Raw genomic sequence first — 21,709 nt, 5'->3', positions numbered from 1 at the left:
CCTCCCTCCACGGGAGAGTCCCCTTGAAAGCTGCTTCCTGAGGACGCTGCAGCCATTGGATGTGCTGCTGACCAGAGTGATATCATTCCCAGTTGTGTGGGTAGCCATGGTAACAGGGGGAAGGGAGGCAGCAGTAGGTACCAGACTCTATTCCAACCTAATGGGTGTATTTATACAGGCTCAAGGTGAAGGGGTCAGGTAGCCACAGCAACAGGGGTTTTAAGATGAGGAAAGGGACACTGTAAAAATGGGCCCTTGCTACCACCTACATGTGGTTCCCTACATCCCCCTCAACTCAGACCCAGCAAGGCTTTTCTACCCTGTGGAGCCCTTCTAGCTGCAGAAAACCCATCCTGGAGTCCACTCTGCCTCATGCATCAGCAACAAAAGGGCCAGCTCACTTCCAATTGTGGGATCTTTATGGAGTCTGAGGACCTGTGATGCTGAGAAGGCTCAGCAGGATGGGTTCCCAATGCCAGCACTAGGGCCACTAGGGCTAGCTCTGGAGCTAGAAAATGAGCATGTTTCTGTTTTTAAACCTCCCTATTTAATCATCTTGAATATCAAAGATGATAATCACCAGCTCCCACCCCAGGTGTTTTTTTTTAAAATGTGGTTGCACGTCTGGAATACAAGGCTCCAAACTGGCACATAAGGGTAAAATTCCAGATTGAAATGGGGGATATGGAGATGGACAAAGGAGAAAGAACAAAATTGCAGAAGCACGTAATGTAAAGCAAAACTGTAGCCATCTTTATGGCATGAATAGGAGTTGACAGGAGGAACTGAGGGTGTCATGCATGAACAACACTGATTTGGGTGCATCACAGAGACCTAGTAAGATGATAAACTACAGAAGGGCATGAGCATGTCAGTAGTGAGAGATAAAGAGGAATGGAGCTGGGTTAGTTATCAGGGATATAACACATGCTCAGAGGGGCAGATGGGCATGAGAGATACGCATGCTGAATATCTCTGGGTTAAAACCAAGGGAGAAAAGAAGAGAGGGGAAGTCGGCAGTAGGGGAGAGTGGATGCTATAGATCCCAAAGCAGGAAGAGGAGATAGAAGAGGTTCCTAAACAGTTAGTAAGTGTTGCAATCACAGGAAATGGGAGTCACATGGACGGTTTCTTCCCAGGTATCTGTTTAAGGGCATAGCACTGGGAACAAGAAGATCTAGGATCACAAGATTTGCTGTGTGACCTTGGGCAAGTCTCTCTCTGTGCCTCAGTTCCCCCTGTGCAAAATAGGGTAATCATACTGTCATACCTCCCAGGAGCAGTGTGACCATAGGTCTGTCTTATATGGTCCCTGTTATTATAGCAGCTGAGCACCTCAGTCTTTAATGTATTTATCCTCCCAATCCACCAGTGAAGTAGGGTAGCACTATTAGCCGCATAATTACTCCTCAGGCACAGGGAGGCTAAGTGACTTGCTCAGCATCACACAGGAAATCTGTGGCAGAACTGGGACTTGCACCCAGGTCTCCCACGTCCTACATTAGTGTCTTAACCATTGGGCCATCCTTCCTCTTCATCTTCCCTCACTACATTAATATGTGAGGTGCCTAGATAGATCCATGCTGAGGAGCAGAATACCACAGCAGGGCAGAAGACCATCCCAATGTTACTTCTACTTACCCTTTGCATTGGGATAAAGAGGCGGCACCAGGAGATTTTTAAAGACCTGAAAGTGAAATTGGGATCAAGTTAAAAAACCAGGCAAAGGAGACATGCCAGGGGCCGCGTACAGGAGGATGGTGCAAACAGGCAAAGGCTCCAACCATCCTGCTGAGCCTGCTGCAGAAGGGAAGAAAAGAAACAGGTTAAGCCACAGGATGACAAAGGAAATTGAGGGGCTGCTACTGCCCAGGAAGGGGAGAAGGCTATTTTTTTTTTTTTTAATGAAGCAAAAGCCTTTAGTAACAAAAGTTTCAATGCAAGAAGAGTTAATGAGGTCAGGGAGAGATCCCAAGGCAGAAGCAGGACAGGACAGGTGAAAGATCCCATAATGTGTGTTCACACCAGCAATTCTTGCTAGTCAATGAGGAGAGCACAGGATGAGCCTGCAGAAAAGCAAGCATAAGTTAAACGGTAGGGAAGACTTGACCACTATCAAAACAGTTTGACAATGAAACAAGGTGGTAGGTAAGGAAGAGAATCACCATCACTGGAGAGAATTGAAAGGGCTGTCTACACTAGAGTGTATTAACTCCAGTTAACTTACTGTCAGTTAAACTGAGTTAGCCAACATGTCTGTACAAGTTAGTCTGGACAGTCCAAACATTTGTGCCCCGGAACAGATGTTTGTGGAGTATCCAGGCTAGCATGTACAAATGTGTTGGCTCACTCAATTTAATTGGCAACCGATTCCAGTTAAAAAGATTCCAGTGCACACGTATCCAAAGTGAGACTGGATGCTCCATTAAATCAAACCTAGCTCAGTATAGGAAGATGGACTACTTGACCCACTAAAGGTTCCTTCAAAGACAAATTATTTTATGGTCCCACCACTATGAAATGCTGCAAGACTCTGCCCTTCTCATTGCTAGCTTCAGTCTTTTAGACAAACACCCAATCCTATATCTCCCTCAACACATCCTCTAACTCCTCAATTGCCCACATATGCCGCCTGTCCTGACCCTGTCAGCTCCTGACTACACTAACATTTCCTACTAATGGACACTTCAAAGGTGGAAGGCTTTCTTTCAGGTGGCAAGTCAGCTGACTCATTTTTTATTTGTATTACAATAGTGACTAATAAGTATCAGGGGCTTATTGTGATAAATGCTGTACAGACAAGTAACAAAGATGACAGTCCCTGCCACAGACAGTTCACAATCTACATAGTATCATTGAATCATAGAAATGTAGGGCTGGAAGGGACCTCCAGATGTCACCCAGGTCCAGCCCTCTGCACTGAGGCAGGACCAAGTCAACCTAGACCATCACTAACAGGTGTTGGTCCAAACTGTTCTTTAAAACCTCCAGTGATGGGGATTCCACAACATCCTTTGGAAGCCCATTCCAGAGCATAACTACCCTGGTAGTTAGAAAGTTTTTCCTAATGTCTAACCTAAATCTCCCTTGCTGCAGCTTAAGACCATTACTTCTTGTCCTACATTCTGTGGAAATGGAGAACAGTTGATCACGGTCTTCTTTATAGCACCCCTTAACATATTTGCAGACTATTATCAGCTCCCCCATCAGTCTGCTTTTCTCAAGACTAAACATGCCCAGTTTTTTTAACCTTTCCTCATAGGTCAGGTTTTCTAAACCTTTTATAATTTCTTTCGCTCTCCTCTGGACTCCTCCAATTTGTCCACATCTTTCTTAAAGTGTGGCACCCAGAACTGGACACAGTACTCCAGCTGAGGCCTCACTGGACAATTACCTCCCATGTCTTACATGACACTCCAGAATGATATTAGCCTTTTTTGAAACTATCACATTGTTGACCCATATTCAATTTGTGATACACCATAGCCCCCAGATCCTTTTCTGCAGTACTACCAGCTAGCCAGCTATTCCCCATTTTGTAGTTGTGGATTTGATTTTCCCTTTTTAAGTGAAGTACTTTGCACTTACATTTACTGGATTTCATCTTTTAATTTTGGACCAATTCTCCAATTTGTCAAAGTCATTTTGAATTTTAATTCTGTCCTCCAAAGGGCTTGCAACCCCTCCCAACTTGGTGTCATCTGCAAATTTTTTAAGCATACTCTCCATCATCCAAGTTATTAATGAAAATATTGAATAGTAGTGGACTCAGGACTGATCCCTGTCGGACCGCCCAATTTGACAAACCATTGAAAACTAGTCTTTGAGTACAGCCTTTCAACTAGTTGTGCACCCACCTTATAGTAAATTAATCTAGACCACAGTTCCCTAATTTGATGATGAGACTGTCATGTGGGACTGTACCAAAAGCCTTACTATAATCAAGATATATCACATCTACTGCTTCTCCCCTATCCACTAGGCAGTAACCCTGCCAAAGAAGGAAATTGGGTTGGTTTGGCATGATTTGTCTTTTAAAATTCATGCTGGCTAGTCCTTATAACCCTATTAACCTCCAGGTGCTTACACATTTGTTTAATAATTTATTCCAGTAACTTTCCAGGTATCAAAGTGAGGCTGACAGGTCTATAATTCCCTGGATCCTCTTTGTTCCTCTTTTTAAGGACATACTAGGTTTGCCTTTCTCCAGTCGTCTAGGACCTCCCCCATCCTCCATGAGTTCTCAAAGATTCTGACAGTTCTGAGATTTCTTCAGCTAGTTCCTGAAGTACTGTAGGATGAATTTAATAAATTAGAAGTATTCGAGTTGGCAGGGCTTTATCTAAATATTCTTTAACCCGTTCTTTCCCTATTTTGGCTTGTGTTACTTCCCCCTTGTTGATATTAATTGTGTTAAGTACCTAGTCACCATTAACCTTTTTAGTGAAAGATTAATGCCTGGTTTGCTTCAAACACCTCAGCTATCTTGATGTCATCAGTTATTAGTTCTTCTTCCTCACTAAACAGAGGAAGAACGCTTTCCTTTGTCTTTTTCTTTGCTCCTACTGTATTTATAGAGCCTCTTATTTTCTTTTATGTCTCTTGCTAGATGTAACTTATTTTATCCCTTAGTCTTTCTGATTGTCTCTACATGCTTGTGTCCTTCTTTTGAACTCCTAAGCAATTCATGCATGTTTTCACTTTTTATAGGATTCCTTTTTGATTTTCACAAAATTAAAGAGCTCCTGATGCAGCCATCTTTACTATTCTTTTCATCTTCCCTTTGCATCAGATAGACAGTATTAAAGGCACAACTGCAAACTTCGAGAAACTGCCAGCTCTCCAGAACTCCTTTTCCCCTTAGATTTTCTGACTTTACCTACTAGTTCTCCAAGTCTGTTAAAGGCTCAGAGAACATGTCAGACAGGAGGGCGAAATAGATTAATAAGCTCATCCTCCCAATACATCCCTGCCCATTTAACAGTGTAGCAGAGAAGCAGAACTCTAACTCATTCCAAGACTGACACACAAAGAGGCTGTAATATGTCCCAAACTGCAACAACTCTAGTGCTTTCAATTAAGGGGTCAGATGTTCTCACTGATGCAGTGTGGGCAAGTCCACAGAGCCCCTGATCTTTGGATATATACCCAGTGTGCCCTCAGGCACCTGAGGCGTTAACACCCTCTGTAAATGCTTCCATCACATGAACCAAAACACCTCTTTCTTCCCCACATTTTTTGTTGAGCAGTTAATGAAAGGAAGGAAAAAACTCTGCTATTTGTTTTGCCCCTGCCAGAGCTGCGAAGGGAGCTCTTCGAGTTGGACAGTGCAGTCACTGTGGCATCTCAGCAGTGAGGGAGGTGAACCGAGAGCTGAGAGGTGAAGGTCCCTGTTTAACAGCTTTCCGTTTGTTTACCAAAAAAATATTGTTCCATCATAAAAATTCCCAAAATAGTTCCCTTCTTGACAGACAGACTGGCAGTTGCCCAGCTCTGCAGGATCCTGCTAAATGAAAGGAAATAAAAAAAAAAAAGCTAATCTGGTACCAGGGCCCAGTGCCTCCGGCTCAGGAATCTGCAGCTTCTCAGGTTTTAGCCATCAGATCAGATGCTGTGTGGGTTAAGAAGGCCAGTCCCAGAGCTAGGGGCTAGGCAAAATGATCACACAGGATTTTTGCATGGGGTGCTGCCCACACTAGCGAGGAAGGCAGCAACTGCACGGTCATGGATGACCAGCCTTTGATTTATTTTTAGGCAAAGATTTTTCCCTCTGGCTGGCAGAAGAGGGGCTTCCTATGAGCCTTGCAGACCTCCAAGAGCCTTTTAGAAGACAATAAAATATAGATTCCTGAGAGGAGTTCTACTGTGCAGCCTGTATCGGTCTTCATTCTTAATACAGACATGAAGCCTATACAGTCTATTTCCCAGCTAGCCATGTTTAGTGTTGATGTGATCAACCATGTCCCATTGGCTGATGCATCATGCAGCCTTCCCTGCCAGGTTATTGATGAAGGTGGATGCAACTGGCTCTACTTTAGGGGAATTAGTCAACCTGGCAAACTGCCAGTGTGGCCCTTGGCTGGGCAATATGTGGGCTCCCTGTATTACACTCACTGCTACCAACCCTGAGAATGTTTTATTATGACAAGTACCATTTCATAGATCACATATTTTACAGGCTTTTTATTAAGAGTAAGTGGAAATGTACTAACCACCACAAAGTCATCACAATCGGTCACTCTCTGCTGAGCAAAATGTCATCACAAAGCACAATGGACTGTCCACAGAAAACAAGGGATGCAATGCATGGTGATTCATAGAGCAAGGAATCATCGCACCCAGATCAGATAGTGCAGAAATAGCAGCCTCTGTGGAAAGAACCTAAACCCACCAGATCACAGACATCTCCACAGTTGTGGCATGAGATTCTCTTCCTCCAGCATTCTTCCCAGGGCAGGTCTTTTCTAGGGAAAATCTACACTCTGGCCTCATGGGACTCCCCATTCATTCAACAGTCATTTTATTATTATATAAAGACACCAGGAGTGGAAGCTGCTTTAGTATTGAGTAAACTGCAATGATGGTAAAGAAATGGGGGAGGAACATGAAGGACGACCCCATTTTCCAGCGTGGGCATATTAAAAGGAGGTCCATATCTGGCAGTGGGATGCTCAGGCTGGCTCTCAAGTGCCTAATGAGCCTCTGAATGTTGCAGACCAGGATTTCGGTGACCTAAAAAGGTGCACACTATGTAAAATTGCACTTGAAGTGTCATCTGTTCATTCAGTTCCAGAGGTTCTTGACAAAGACGTCCCATGAACTGATCCCTTCACAGCAGCAGTAGAAGCTACACATATCTAGAGAAAGCTGCTGGGCACAGGCTTCTACTGCCCCATGGTGAAAAAGGCTAAGGAGGGCTTGTAACCAGAGGAAGCCAAAGTCAGGAGAATGCAAGTGGTGAAGTGGAGCAGCAGACACGTGCAGCAGCAGATTAGGTCCTCCATTAACTTGCTCTGGCTGACATTGCAGATCTCATCTTGCTGTGTTATCACTTCCCTGTTGATTTCAAAGCCCAATATCATGCAACCCCTACATCTTAGGCCTAGGCTCCATTTGTATTCCCCATGTACTCTCTGCTCCACCAATGATGCCAGCCTCCATTCTTATCTCACAGGTTTCTCCATGTCTCCTTCCATGCTACCCCTTATACTTGCAACATTCTTCAGACATGTTCACCAAGATACTTCCCTCACCTTATTAAAATCCCTTCCTCAAGCTCCCTCCTGCTATGACAACGAAACATGAAGAGGGAGGAAAGGTAACAAAAAGCCAAAAATAGTTTAACAGACCCACCAAGATGCGCACATGCTGCCTTGAGCTGGGTCACAAGGGGACCTCTCTCATTCCCCCCAATCCTTCCTCTCCTTTCCCCCATTTTTGCCTATCTTTGTCCCTCTCTGTGTCAAGTAGAATTTAGAATGAAAGTCTGTGAGGCAGAGACCAAACAACAGAAGGGGATTCCACATAGACTGCTGAAAATCCTACCCTCATCCTTACAATCGCTACAGGGTTTCCCTTGTGCCATGGCCAATTGCCCATGAGTGGAGCTCAGTGGGTCTGGGACCTGCAAAACAGCTACAGTTGTTCAATCTGTGCTGGTCTCCTCAGATCCTGAATCACCAGTTCCCTCTCCCGAATCAGACAAGTTGCATTCAGGGCACAGTCAGTCCTCCATCACCCTCTCATTCACATTTTCCCTCTGATCTTATGACTTCCCATTAGAATGAGATAATCATCAACTGAACTAGTGGGCCAGGCCAGGATACCCAGGATGTCTGATGCTGGGGTAGCTGTCAATCAGTGCTCAGGTAGAGATTCTCACTCAGACCCTAACTCTGGTGCTGGGGATGGGGACTGTTGTGAAGCTCTCTGGCTTCTTTTTAAGAACCTCACAGAGACAGGACAGGAATTAAACATACGTGATCACTGTACGTAGGACGGAAGAATCCCATGCACTGCTACAGGCTGGGGACCGACTGGCTAAGCAGCAGTTCTGCAGAAAAGGACCTGGGGATTACAGTGGACGAGAAGCTGGATATGAGTCAGCAGTGTGCCCTTGTCGCCAAGAAGGCTAATGGCATATTGGGCTGCATTAGTAGGAGCATTGCCAGCAGATCGAGGGAAGTGATTATTCCCCTCTATTTGGCACTGTTGAGGCTACATCTGGAGTACTGAGTCCAGTTTTGCCCCCCCCCCCCCTACAGAAAGGATATGGACAAATTGGAGAGAGTCCAGCAGCAGAGGGCAACAAAAATTATCAGGGGCTGGGGCACATGACTTACGAGGAGAGGCTGAGGGAACTGGGCTTGTTTAGTCTCCAGAAGAGAAGAGTGAGGGGGGATTTGATAGCAGCCTTCAACTACCTGAAGGGTGGTTCCAAAGAGGATGGAGCTAGGCTGTTCTCAGTGGTGGCAGATGACAGAACAAGGAGCAATGGTCTCAAGTTGCAGTGCAGGAAGTCTAGGTTTGATATTAGGAAACACTATTTCACTAGGAGGATGGTGAAGCACTGGAATGGGTTACCAAGGGAGGTGGTGGAATCTCCATCCTCAGAGGTTTTTAAGGCCTGGCTTGACAAAGCCCTGGCTGGGATGATTTAGTTGGTGTTGGTCCTGCTTTGAGCAGGGGGTTGGACTGGATGGCCTCCTGAGATCTCTTCTAACCCTAATCTTCTATGATTCTAAGAGGTAGTGATGAGTCATAGCAACAGTATGAGACATGAAGGTTGGTTGGAGAAGGCAGGTGCCAAGCTGTTCCCCTGGGTCACAGATTCCAATTGTTTCCCACACACCTGCTGCTGTGTCCTTTACATCCTCCCCTGCCTGCCTCATGGCCTAGCAGTTTAACTCACTGCAGGCTGAGACCTCAGATGGGCTTGGGACTCAAACATAAAGCAGACAGTTCCTGTTTTACTCTGAGCAATCCCCGCCAGCTGGTGTGATGCCACCACGGGGCTGGAGCCTGTCGGGACAGGGAGCAAGAAGAGCCAGGTTTCACTTCCCACAGTTTGGCATATCATTGACACATTCCTGCTCATAGAGCTCACTCTCAAGTCCAGGTTAGTCAGGGACCATTCCACAAGAAGTGCTAATTCAGTCCTGGGCTTCAGTGGACTTGAGCCCTGTCCCAGAGGGAGGCCTCTCCTGGGCACCTGGAGGAGCTGCCGCTCACACGCTCTGCAGCCATTCTTTAGTGGGAAATTTATTTATTCTTAATGCTCTCTCATGCATTTTTACACAGCCCCTATCACAGTGGTACCAAAGGGCTGAGGAAGAGAGGATGGCAACTATGGTATGATTGTGTAATAAACCAGCTCAAGGGTCTTGGAGATCCGCTTCCATCAAATACAGTCAAAACTGACACCAGAAGACACTCACCTTCTGCAACTGAGCAGCCTCAGCCAAGAGGCCTGAGAGGCAAATTCATCTCTCAGCCCAAGGGACTTAACTGACTCAGCCTAAATTTCATTACAGCAGGGAGGTAATTAGAACTCACTTGCATGTCGCAGCTTCTTCAGTCCAACCCCCAGGTCCAATCCTCAGTAAGAATCAGAAAAACCCATTAGCTCCCATCTGGTCTATTACTCTAGTTTGTACTTGTTCTCTCTATTATACAGCCCTGGCACTTTGTCAAGTCGAGTTTTACATTATTGGTTATTATTAATTATAATTATTAATGATTGCTATGAACATCTTGACAGATATTGGGCTTCCATCCCCTAGGAGATAATCCCACAGTCCCATACCTCTTATTTGCAGAAATCTTGTACTTCTTCACTTTAAATTTTCTCTTTTATTAATGTCATTCCATTACTCATACTCACAACTCATGCTCCACCCTAAATAACCCCCGAGCCCCTCTTGCAGTTATTTGCAGGTTTCCACCTTGGTTATCATTTAGCCAAGACTCAGATCTAATCTCTCTCTCCACTACAGAACACAATATTCTATGTGAGACTGCCCCAGAGCTGTATAGACAGGGATTATCACTTCCCTTCTCTGGACTACTCTGCACAATCCTAGTGGCCTTTTCTGCAGCCATAACACAGTGCAGACTCCCGTCTAATTTACTGTCCACCATCCTTAGATGTTTAAAAAAAAAAAAAAAGGAGGAAGTAGTGAGGGATTTTAGAAAGTTAATTTCAATTGGCTACTTTTATCTCCTCAGGGACAGTATTATACTAACTAGCACAGTGCTGCTAGTAGGCTGGAGTATAAACATCACATCTGCTCTCCTCCTCCACCTCCAGCTGGTATCTACATCCATGTGTCTACATCAGACAAGATGAGCCTAGGATCTATGGAGGGCTGAAGACTGTATGTGAAGCTCTGTGGTCTGTCTTGCTGAGGTCTGTGAGGCCTGGAGGACAACATGCCATGGAACATCCAGGAAAGTGGCTTGTAGTCATCATAGGTTTCAGAGTAGCAGCCGTGTTAGTCTGTATCCGCAAAAAGAACAGGAGTACTTGTGGCACCTTAGAGACTAACAAATTTATTTGAGCATAAGCTTTTGTGGGCTACAGCCCACTTCATTGGATGCATAGAATGGAACATATAGTGAGGATTATATATATATACATACATATATACATACACACACACACACACACACACAAAACATGAAAAGGTGGGAGTTGCCCTACCAACTCTAAGAGGCTAATTTATTAAGAGAAAAAACTTTTGTAGGGATAATCAAGATAGCCCATTTCAGACAGTTTGACAAGGAAGTGTGAGGATACTTAACATGGGGAAATAGATTCAACGTGTGTAATGGGTCAGCCATTCCCAGTCTCTATTCAAGCCTAAATTGATGGTATCTAGTTTGCATATTAATTCGAGTTCAGCAGTTTCTCGTTGAGCTGTAGCCCACAAAAGTTATGCTCAAATACATTTGTTAGTCTCTAAGGTGCCACAAAGACTCCTGTTCTTTTTGTAGTCATCATAGGTGCTGGAACTAGGGGTGCTGCCGCACCCCCTGGCTTGAAGTGGTTTCCATCATATACAGGGTTTATAGTTTGGTTCAATGGCTCTCAGCACCCCCACTATACAAATTGTTCCCTGGTAGTCATCATATCCATTGTTTCCCAGATTGCCTTACTGAGGTTATGGGACATTCCCCATCTAACAGGCATGAGAATAGGAGACCAGGTCGGGGCTAACAGGGTTGCTGCCTTCAGAGCACCCTCTGGTGGCATGGGGTGGGCCTGCAGTTTCCCCTCAGCAACTTGACCCTCCTGCTAAGTCGTTAACAAAAACCCATTCCTTCCAGGTTATACAAATCCAAAACCAAACACAAAACAGAGTCTTTGCCCAAGCCTCAAATTGGGCCCAGCTCCTCCTGCCTAGGGTTACCACCTTTGAAATGCAAAAAATGCCCCAAACACACAAGGAAAGCCTGCTGCAACCCCAACACTCAACCACAAGGCAGTCCACCCCGCCCCCCTTCAACAGCCACTTATATCTAGAGAGAGAACACATTGATAACATCATTTTCTTACCTTGGTCATGTTTCTCCAAACTGCTTTGTTTGTGTCTGTCTTCACTGAGATTATAGAATTAATGCTGCTTGGGGAAAAAATAATTTAAACTACATGCTTGAATGTGAATGTTTTGGAACATTATACATAAAGAAAATCCATTGAGTCTATTTCTTGAATTTGTATTTGCCATTTGATTTTGCCAATTCCAGCAATTTCTTATTTTTAACAGCAACATTGTAGCATCTTTAGCTGGACACAGAAACGTTTAACCTTAGATATCCCAGTGTATTGTGATAATAACGCAAACCTTTAGATCCACATAAAAAAAATGGCAGATTAAATTATTTTTCTGGCAACTGGCAACTCCACAAAAAGACCAGCCAGGTGGTAACACTATTCCTTCCTCAGAGGTCGGTCTTCACTTCTCTGACTCAAACACTCCTCTACTTACCCTTTGCACTCATCCTTTGCCCTTCCTGCGCTCCTTTCCACATCTCCCCTCAGCCTCATTCCCAGGCCTTCCTGCCTGGAGTCTTCCACTGGCCTCTATGTCCCTTGTGCTCTCCTCTAGCTCTTCACAGCCTTCTGCTTTGCTTTCCAGCCAGCCCTCCACTGCTGGCCTTCCAAGTTCCTTCCTCTTAAATCCAACCCTGCACAGGTGTAGCAGGGCACAGCTGATTGAACAGGACTGACTGGCCCAAGGCCTCTTGACCCTTAAAGGGGCAGGCCACCCTGTTATAGGAACCATGCCAAACTCGGAATAATATCCCTCCCCATCACAGATGTTGGGGGTGGGGGGGAGGATCAGCCAACTTTCCTAAGCACAGTCTGAGGAGCTGAGTAGGAATTCTAGGCACAGCCAGCAACCTGTTAAAAGAGAATGCGCGCCTCTCCAAAGCAAACTACGGTGCATTGTTTTTACTTGTTCTCAGCAAGGCACACCAGCCAGCAGAAAGCACTAAGGGGAAAATATTTAATGCTCATGTTCTCCACATTCTAGCTGAGAAAAATCAAGGCAATAATCAATCACTTGGTTCAAATGTTCACTGGGTGATGTCACTGTTTACACTGCTAGTGCCATGAAGTATTGAACATATATTCCAGATTAACTGGTTACTATTTTGAACATGTTCATCTCTTCCCTAGGATCCTGTGACAGAAGATGGACCATATCAGCAAAACAACGCACACTGAAGATTAATAATCAGTGTTTAGCCTGACTTCATTTCCATAAAGGCTCTTCATTAAGCAACAGAACCGTGTGTTATCCTGGTTTGATGCACCATGAGTGTGAAAGGTCTTGCAATTAAAAAGTCTATTTTTAATTACTTGGGAAGAGCTCAGATACGGTGGTATAGCCTCTGTCACAAATATAAGTAAGGATAGATAGAGAGAAGTTGTAGGGAGAGGGGAAAAGATGAAGGATTGCTCTATTGGATGTCTGGCTTGCTGTGAAAGAAGTTTTCAAGCTCAGTTATAGGGTGGGAGGAGTGGGTATTAATTTCTCTCATTTGCAGTGTTTGGAAAGGACTTCATTTCCTTTCTTGCATTTTGCCTCTTAACAGTTCCACAGGGTGATATCAGCGGGGCTCTTTCCAAACTCAGACATTACAACACCGGGTTTTGGCTGCCTGCAGATTTTACCAGTTACACCCTCTCCTCCCTCCTCCTTCTCCCAGAAACATCCCCTGGGATTAGTGAACCTCCCACTGCTGAACTCAAAGTGCCGCTTATTATCTAGGAAGCCAGGAAGCCACAGTGACTTCATCCCTGGATGCAATACCTGCGCCTGCTCAACTGCCTTCAAAAGCAGCTCTGCTAAAAATATAGACAAATTGTTCCAAAGGTTTTAAAGCTCTGAACGTTCCACTGTCTTTCAGCTCACAGGAGCAGAGACTCATGACCCAGGCACCAGAACATATAGGAGGAAAAGGAAGGTTGGGTGGCTCTGAAGAACTTCTCCTGAAGGATAATGCTCAAACCAAAGACCATTTCCCTGGGACTGCAGAGCAATCGCTGGGCGAGTCACATGCCCCTATGAAAATCTGCCTTTCAGTGAAGCTGCTTACAGGCCTGAGCAAGGACCACTGTTTGCACTACAATCTGACTGTTACATGCTCAGTTTCTGCACTCCATCAAGCTCATCTCTATTGCCTGGATCTTGTTATTTGGTGCAGAAGGAGAGATATAGCTATACTATATATGTACTGTATGATCAGAATCAGGCCCCTATTTTATACCAAGGTAAACAAGGAACAGCTCCACTGGTATCAATGAGGTTTCATATGGGTGTAAAGTCAGGGTGAGCAAGAACAGACTCAGAGTGTTTAGATATATCAAAGGTCTGCAGCCACAAAGCAGCACTCTTGCACAACGGACAAAACAAGGCCATGGGGAATGAGATTTTAGCTTCAGTTTGTCAAAGAATTATGAGAAACAATTATTTTTAAACATGCCTGAGCTGGGTTCCTTAGAATAGTCAGGGTTTTATGTATCTCTAAGCTCACAATGTGTGTTGGTGACAGACTCAGACCCTCTTCTATGAAGAGTGAAGGCTCCAAAGGCAAAAGAAAAATAAATAAAGCCAAACTCCTGAGTTGCTCTGCTGCCTAGGGCCAGATGGCAGATTTGTTGCTAATACTGCTGATGTTTTGGTCTGCTTCCCGGCCTGCAGGGGTGTCCACGAAGATGCTACGAGCCTCTGGAGATCTTTAGAACTCAGGAGCAGAGGGGGGCTCAGAGCTGGTGATTATGACACAGACTGGCAGCTCAGCCTACAGATGCACTCACAACTCCCTCAGTCAGCATAAAACCCCACAAGGTGCTCAGCGCTCCTATTCAACAGCCTTTTCAACACCCTCCTGTGCTTAAGAATCAGAGAACTGTAACACTTTTGTTCTGTTTACAGTAAGGAGATGTTGCCTGGATCTTTCTTGGATGGAAACTCCCTGGTATTTGCTCTCCAGAAACCTTGGTCAAGGTGCCCCCAGTGTTGTTTTCCAATCCAGAGGATATTGTAGCTGTTCCAAAACAGGACTGGTTTTGGTTTGAGTCCAGCATTTCAATGAACAACTCAGTCACGTTCCTGCTAGGATACTGGTCTAAGCACCACCACTCTGCCTGTTGCCTGGGGCTGATGGTCCCATTCAGTGAGCAGAACATTGATGAGAAAGACAAAGTACATGCCAGGGTATGCGGATTCTACCAAAGCAGATTAACCACAAAACTCCATGGCTGGCAGCCCTTTGTCCTACATAGCCTTCCTCCTAGATGGCTCTGCTTTGCCATTATTCTGACAGCTTTTTGCTGCTCCTGATTTCCTCTTTTTTATGAGTGACTCAGCTGAGTGCTGAGAGAGACACTCACCAACTGATACTTCTAGGGCCTCTCTCCCTCTGTCTCGGCCACAGACCCTGTTCTCCTGCAAGGACTGATTCCTTGTTGACTCCTTTCTTTAAAGACCTGATCTAAAAGGGAAAGCTGTTTTGGCATTGTTTGTGGGGGTTTTTTTGTTTGTTTGTTTTTTTGGGGGGGGGTTGGTTTTCTATAATTTTCCTAAATCATGTGTTCACACATCTTTATCTATAATGTCTCAAGCTATTTCCCTTGGGAACAACAGCATCCACTCAGCACTGTAATTTTCCAAAGTAAGTGTACAGCATCGGGCAAAAATCTGGTCGGGGTCCTCATAGTGTACATGTGGACTGGGAGTCTTACTCGAGGTACTGGGAGCATTCCTGGAACTCTTGTTTTTGTCTTTGGCATTTTCATACTTCTGCCACAGCTCCTTGGCTTTGGCCTGGCACATGTCCCAGGAGAACCTCTTCTTCTGCTTCTGCTCTGCTAGCAGCTTGTAGGACTTTGCATTCTAGGGACTAGTAGAAAGATAAGACTGAACTTGCCTCCCTCTGGCAAGGAAGCCTAGGATCTCCTGTCACAACCACAGGGAAAACTGGGGCACGATGGCTCTAATGGACTAGAGGTCTATGAACTTGATGTCAGCTGGAGCCACAAATAGATGCACTTGGATGTATGCTGGCATTTAAAAAAGAGAATGGGACATGCTGTGAAGATGACCCTGGAGCAGCAGATAGTGTGCAGGTAACCTGACAGGCCAATTCAGATGTGAAACAATGGAGTGGGATAGAAGTCGGAGGACTAGCTGAAGAGGTATAGTTAATTCATCATGGGGATGTGTCCACACAAACATTGCAGCATAAGTGAGTTTGAAATAGAGCTATGGCACTTCCTAAGTGGATTCATTATAGTGAGATAAAGATGCAACATAAAGAAAAAAGAATGTGTGTGTGGATGAAAGCCGCTTATCCTGAAAAACCAAAAGGTGCTCACAAGCCATGTTCCTGTGTCGACAAGTTCTAAGGAAAAGCTTTCATTCCAAGGGAGGTGGTGATGAACTGCAAAGGACTGGCACTGGGACAGCACATGTTTCTGCTCAGCCACTCCACAGCCCCACATGGTCCTTTGATCCCACAGCATCTCCATAATTTCTGTATTATTCCCCTAGGAGACTTAGGGATGGCCCAGCACGTGACCCAGGTATTTCAACATTGAAGCCCACATCCATCCTCACCTTTAATACAGAAATGTGGCCCCTACAGAGCCTCCAGGCCACTCAGATCAAGCTGACACATTGCACGTTGGGACTGTGAAGGCCAAATTCACTGCTTGAGCTCAACCGGCAGTGGATAGTCTGCCTTCAGAGCAGCACAGAGGTGCAAACCACTTGCAAACCCCTGTTCTGCCAGGGTCCCAGAGCTGAGCAGTTCAGCTTCCCAAGTGGGCTGGGATCATCAGAGAGGACATTGCCAGGGTATGTGAAGATGCGTTGACTCAGTCCATCTCCCAAGCAGCCACTGTTAGCCCTGGTTGGAACTTAAAGCTACCTGGCAGAGAGTAAAATGGTATCACCTACTGCGCTCCCCACTGGTGAATTGCCCTAAGAATGGGCTGCCCCCGCAGGCTCCCTGGGTGCAGACTGCGTACTTCAGCTTTGTGTGCCACAGCTCTGCATACTCCAGCTCTGCAGAACTACAAAAGACGGCTTCACTCTGTTTGATCTTAATGAAGTTAGGTGCAGCCCTTGGGCTCCTCACCTGTTGCCAATGTGGCCCTCAGTTTGGCAGCTGTGCAGCTGTTGCAGCCAGGAGGGCCCTGCAGCTGCAATCTCTCTTCCCTACACTGTAGGGCCCGTTAGCTGGGATAACATCCATGTGACTGATCATATGCCTGGTGCTAACAGCTACTGGATGTTGCAGTGCGAGAGGGCTCTGCACGGTGACAGCCCCTTAATCCAGTTGGGGGCTAGAGAAATGTATTAGGCTGGGGATATTAGTGTTTTTTAAAAACTCTATTTTACTATTGACTAGAATAACAAAGATGGGGTTCGATAACACCAGCCAGTGGAGACGGGGCAGTGGGACATTGGGGAGCATCACCAGGTATATCACTTTCCAGGGGTCAGATCTGGTTATGGGGTGGGGTGGCGATGCAACCAGTGTTTGTCCACGTAGCCGAGAATGGAGCCCACTGATCCTCAAAACCATCAGGATCCTGTCTCAGACAGTATGTTACTTGCTGCATTAGTGCTTATTGTCGGGTTAGTTTGATCCAGTCCTTTAGTCTGGGGCCTAGGCCCTGTTCACAAGCAGAGACTGTCCAGCTTTCTTTCCAGCACTAACAAGATACAATCAGTGCTTCCTGTTTTAACTCCAGTATCCATGAGAATCCTAGACCAGAGAAACATCTAATGGGCAGATTCTACATTTGTACAGCCCTTCAAGAGTTGCATGCACCTTGTTCTAAAAGGACAAAAGGTGGGGACATAATCATATGGGCTGTGCAAAAGGAGTTGCCTGCCACTATCATGTTTCCCCACTTTCAGTTTGGCTGTGACTGCAGCGCATTTTGTATCTTCACAGTGAAATAAATTATATATTAAGAATCTAGCACCATGGTTGTCTGGCTTGGTTACTGTCAGTCCTCACTGAGATTATTCATGGTTTGACACTACTTTTTGCTTACTTTCTGTCTCACACCACTCACCAGAGCTGCCTCTACCCCTGGCTGTCAGCCAAGATACAAGGCGACCTTCTTTCAGTTGTTTATAGCAGGGTTGGTGGATGTTTAAACGAGAGTGGTGGTGAGAATCTTGAGAATTCCACAACAGACATAACTGCAGCTAGAATTCTCTTTGCGCCCAGAGAGCTTTGTAGAAGCACGAGTATAAAATGCATAATCTATAGACAAATCCGTTCACCAGCTGCCTCTGAAAATGGAGGAAGGAGGGTCTCAGGGATTACACGAACAGGGAACTTGAAAGTGAATCCAAAAACCTTAATTATCCAGGGCCTGATTTTCAAAAGGCAGGAGTCCAGCGCTGCATGATAAAACATGCATGCAACTGCATGCCTATTTAGCACACACAATTATCATGACTACTTGCACAAAACAGGTATTTGTGCATACAAAGGGCCAGTTAGATAACTGCATGTGTGTGGCCTTAGGCTTCTGTCCTTTGGAAAAACAGGTCTTCATAGAATAGATGTGCAGACTTAACGGGATGGTGTCAGGACAAAATCATATATTAAAAAACAAACTATTCTCCCTTCCTCCTTATGTTACTAAGAGCTCTTTAGATTACTAAAGCTGAAGGAATTTGTTTAAATCCAATCTGCTTTTCACCCTTAATGTTTATTTTCTTTCAGCACTTCATTCAGCTTGGATAATGACAGCACACTAATTAGTTTCACATTTGTCTTTAGTTGGTTTCTAGTCAATTTCCCTTTCTGGTCTCATGCACTGGCACAATGCTGGAATGTTGGGTTACATATGCAGCAGGGGGAGGTGTTCTTACTTTTAAAAAACTGTGTCTATTTGATTTTTTTTAAATACCTACATTTGGCCTCAAATCTGACCTGATAGCATCTCTCTTAGAAAAGCTACAACCATGTGCTCAGCCTAGAAGACTGAAAGTTCATAAGTAGGGAAGTTCTTCTCAGCAGGAATAGACTGACATGTTTCAAAATTAACATTTTTAATTACTATTATTATATGTATTATTTCTACATAGCCAAGAGTGCTGAAGGCCAGGGCCCTGCCCCCATCTAATTAATTGGTACAACTGGTGTCTCTGAACCTCTTGCTGCTAATGACCCTATTGCGGAAAGCATAAAAGCATTTCTGACACTGAGCGACAAATTTTCAAACACTGGAGCCCGGGCTGCACATGTGTACAGGTGCGAGCAATGCATTTGTGCACAAGAGGGGTAGAGACACTTGTCCATGTAACTCTCATTTGGATTTGCAGTCTCCTGTTGGTGCACCCAGGCTCAGGCTTTGTGGATTCAATTTGGAGGGTGGGGGGGGCGAGTGTGAGTGTGAGAGAAAATTTGGTCCTCACAAGAAGGGTGTGAGCAGCCCCATATCAAAGTCTGTAGAGAAGTCCCCATACTACTGCACATAATAATCACCCCTTGACCATCCCAAGGAAAATGTTAATGCTTAGAGGTGATAGAGTACTTTAAATGAGGAGCTCTAGTACAATAGGGAGCAAGTTTGCACTGGCCAGGGAGACAGATCAGTGATCTAACTGGCCTTTTCAAGCACTAATTTCAATTAATCTCATATCAGAACTGGTTTGCAGTCTCCACATTCTGGCTGTCAGAGTCACAGATATCATTGGGAAAAAATCCATGTCAGACACGCAGAAACACCTATGGTGATATTTAAAATAAAAAGAGACCCTGGATTTTTCAATGCATTCCCTCATCTATGTCCAGTGGGAAACACTTCCAGGCTTTCCCCTTTATTTAAGGCAGCATAACAACTCTAACTCAGGAACCAACCCATGCAACAAACCTCGATGCCAACTCTGCCCACATATCTACACCAGCAACACCATCACTGGACCTAACCAGATCAGCTACAACATCACCGGCTCATTCACCTGCACGTCCACCAATGTTATATATGCCATCATATGCCAGCAATGCCCCTCTGCTATGTACATTGGCCAAACTGGACAGTCACTACGCAAGAGGATAAATGGACACAAGTCAGATATCAGGAATGGCAATATACAAAAACCTGTAGGAGAACACTTCAACCTCCCTGGCCACACAATAGCAGATGTTAAGGTAGCCATCTTACAGCAAAAAAACTTCAGGACCAGACTCCAAAGAGAAACTGCTGAGCTTCAGTTCATCTGCAAATTTGACACCGTCAGATCAGGATTAAACAAAGACTGTGAATGGCTATCCAACTACAGAAACAGTTTCTCCTCCCTTGGTGTTCACACCTCAACTGCTAGCAGAGCACCTCACCCTCCCTGATTGAAGTAACCTCGTTATCTCCACACTGATATATACCTGCCTCTGGAGATTTCCATTACTTGCATCTGAAGAAGTGAGGTTCTGACCCACAAAAGCTTATGCTCCCAGTACTTCTGTTAGTCTCAAAGGTGCCACAGGACCCTCTGTTGCTTTTTACAGATTCAGACTAACACGGCTACCCCTCTGATTCTTGTCATTATGTGTGCTTACAACACCTAGCACAGTGGGGCCTTGATCCCTGACTGGGGCCCAGTAGGTGTTATCCCAATACACAAACAACAACAACAACAACATGAGCTGAAAGAGAATCTGTTAGTGCAATGGTCGCATAGGCACTACACTATATGGATTCTAGCCAGTAGAGCACACCAGTGCACATATTAGCTAGTACTGTTACACAGGATTACTAACTTTTGTTGTTTATCTTGAATCCTTAGAGTGCTGAATAGGACTAGGTTCAGCCTCGGTAACTCCAACGGAAGATATGAGTCCTCAGCATCTTGTCCCTCACTATCCCCATTGAAATCACTCCAGTGTTCTCCACCAAGGCCAATCCCACCATCCCAGCTCTCTTACTCTCCCACAAATACCCTGCTTTTCATTCTCTTACTCTCCCTTCCTGCAGCCCTGCTGTCTCCCAGCTGTTCTTTCTTGGGTGACTTCCCAGCTGCCCCACCTCCACCATGCCAGTTACTGACCTAAGGACTTGTATCATAGAGATGGGCTATGTAAAGAATACATGCTAAAGGATCAATGAGAGTTTGTGGCAACTAAGTGGGTAGGTTGGGACTTTTACCTGGAACAAATTCTAACCCAATTTATTCTCTCACTGCTGGAAACCTTAGAGTGCTGAATAGGATCCCCTGCTTGACTTGCCTGCATATGCATAGAACCAGCCAGTATTCTAAGGGTTAAAATAAGAGGAACAGGAAAGTGGGTTTCCTGTGGCTAACTCCAGACAGCAAGAGGCAAAATCCCCCTGGAGAAGGAGCAGCATTTTCCATCCTGATAGCTGTGTCATCAGGGAACAATGCCTCAGAGACAATTAGTCATGGGCTGCAACTAAGTGTCCTCAAAGATGTCCCCAATGTGCCACGACAGAAAATATCAAAAGAGGAATCTCAGCATCTCCATGCAACCGCCATGGAAGTTAATGTCAGAAGCACTTTGAGCATCTGGCAAAGAGAATCCATTTATTCACTAAGGGCCAAATTCTACCCCCTATGTGTGTGCACGCTGTCAGCTGTAGCCAACTACAATCAACTGCAGAAATATGGGCTGGTCCTAGAATAGTTTCTAAACTATATTAAGACCTAGGTTCCTCAATAGGATGTCTAAATCACGCATTTGGGCATTCAAATCTGTTTGGCATTGGAGCCTCCTGTGACAAGTGGGGATTTTCCCTTGTTGTGTTGTATGAGAGTCTTACTATTTTGCATGAATGCTGTGTGTGCCTCAGTTTCCCTGTGTATTGCACCAATGTCTAGGTGGTGGGAATAACAGTGCAGGGGCTGCTGCAGCTGCCTGCACAGATGCTATGGCCACCCCTCCATAACCTGAGACCCAGGAGGGGGATACAACCAGGTTACTCTTGGCCTGGGAAGCGAGACAAAGGCTGGAGGAGGAGCAACAGGCAGACCAGGGGCCAGGCAGCTGGAAGCGAGTCAGTCTCAGCTAGCTTGGGGCACAGGGGGAGGGCCAGAGCCCTGGTTCTGGGCTCCCCTCCCCCCAAGATTGACTTGGCTGAAAGTCACTGATTTTTTTGTTAACAAGTTCGGTCCTACGCTGTGTTCCTGTTGACTAATAAACCTTCTGTTTT

At 45.3% G+C, this 21,709-nt stretch overlaps 1 protein-coding gene across 1 annotated transcript in view; it reads right to left on the bottom strand.

The window, feature by feature from the left end:
• The window catches only part of JDP2 (Jun dimerization protein 2), a 54,510-nt gene extending 42,367 nt beyond the window's left edge, over positions 1-12,143 (bottom strand). Inside the window, exon 1 of the mRNA XM_065595533.1 lies at positions 11,991-12,143. Within this exon, the coding sequence (XP_065451605.1) occupies positions 11,991-12,033 (43 nt within the window). The 5' untranslated portion in view covers positions 12,034-12,143. The remainder of the gene's footprint in view (positions 1-11,990) is intronic.
• Between the last annotated feature and the right edge of the window lie 9,566 nt (positions 12,144-21,709).

This window comes from Chrysemys picta, chromosome 4, assembly GCF_011386835.1.
Source record: "Chrysemys picta bellii isolate R12L10 chromosome 4, ASM1138683v2, whole genome shotgun sequence".
Classification (NCBI taxonomy): Eukaryota; Metazoa; Chordata; order Testudines; family Emydidae; genus Chrysemys; species Chrysemys picta.
The sequence above is the reverse complement of the archived record's forward strand: the minus strand, read 5'-3'. Positions and strand labels throughout refer to the sequence as shown.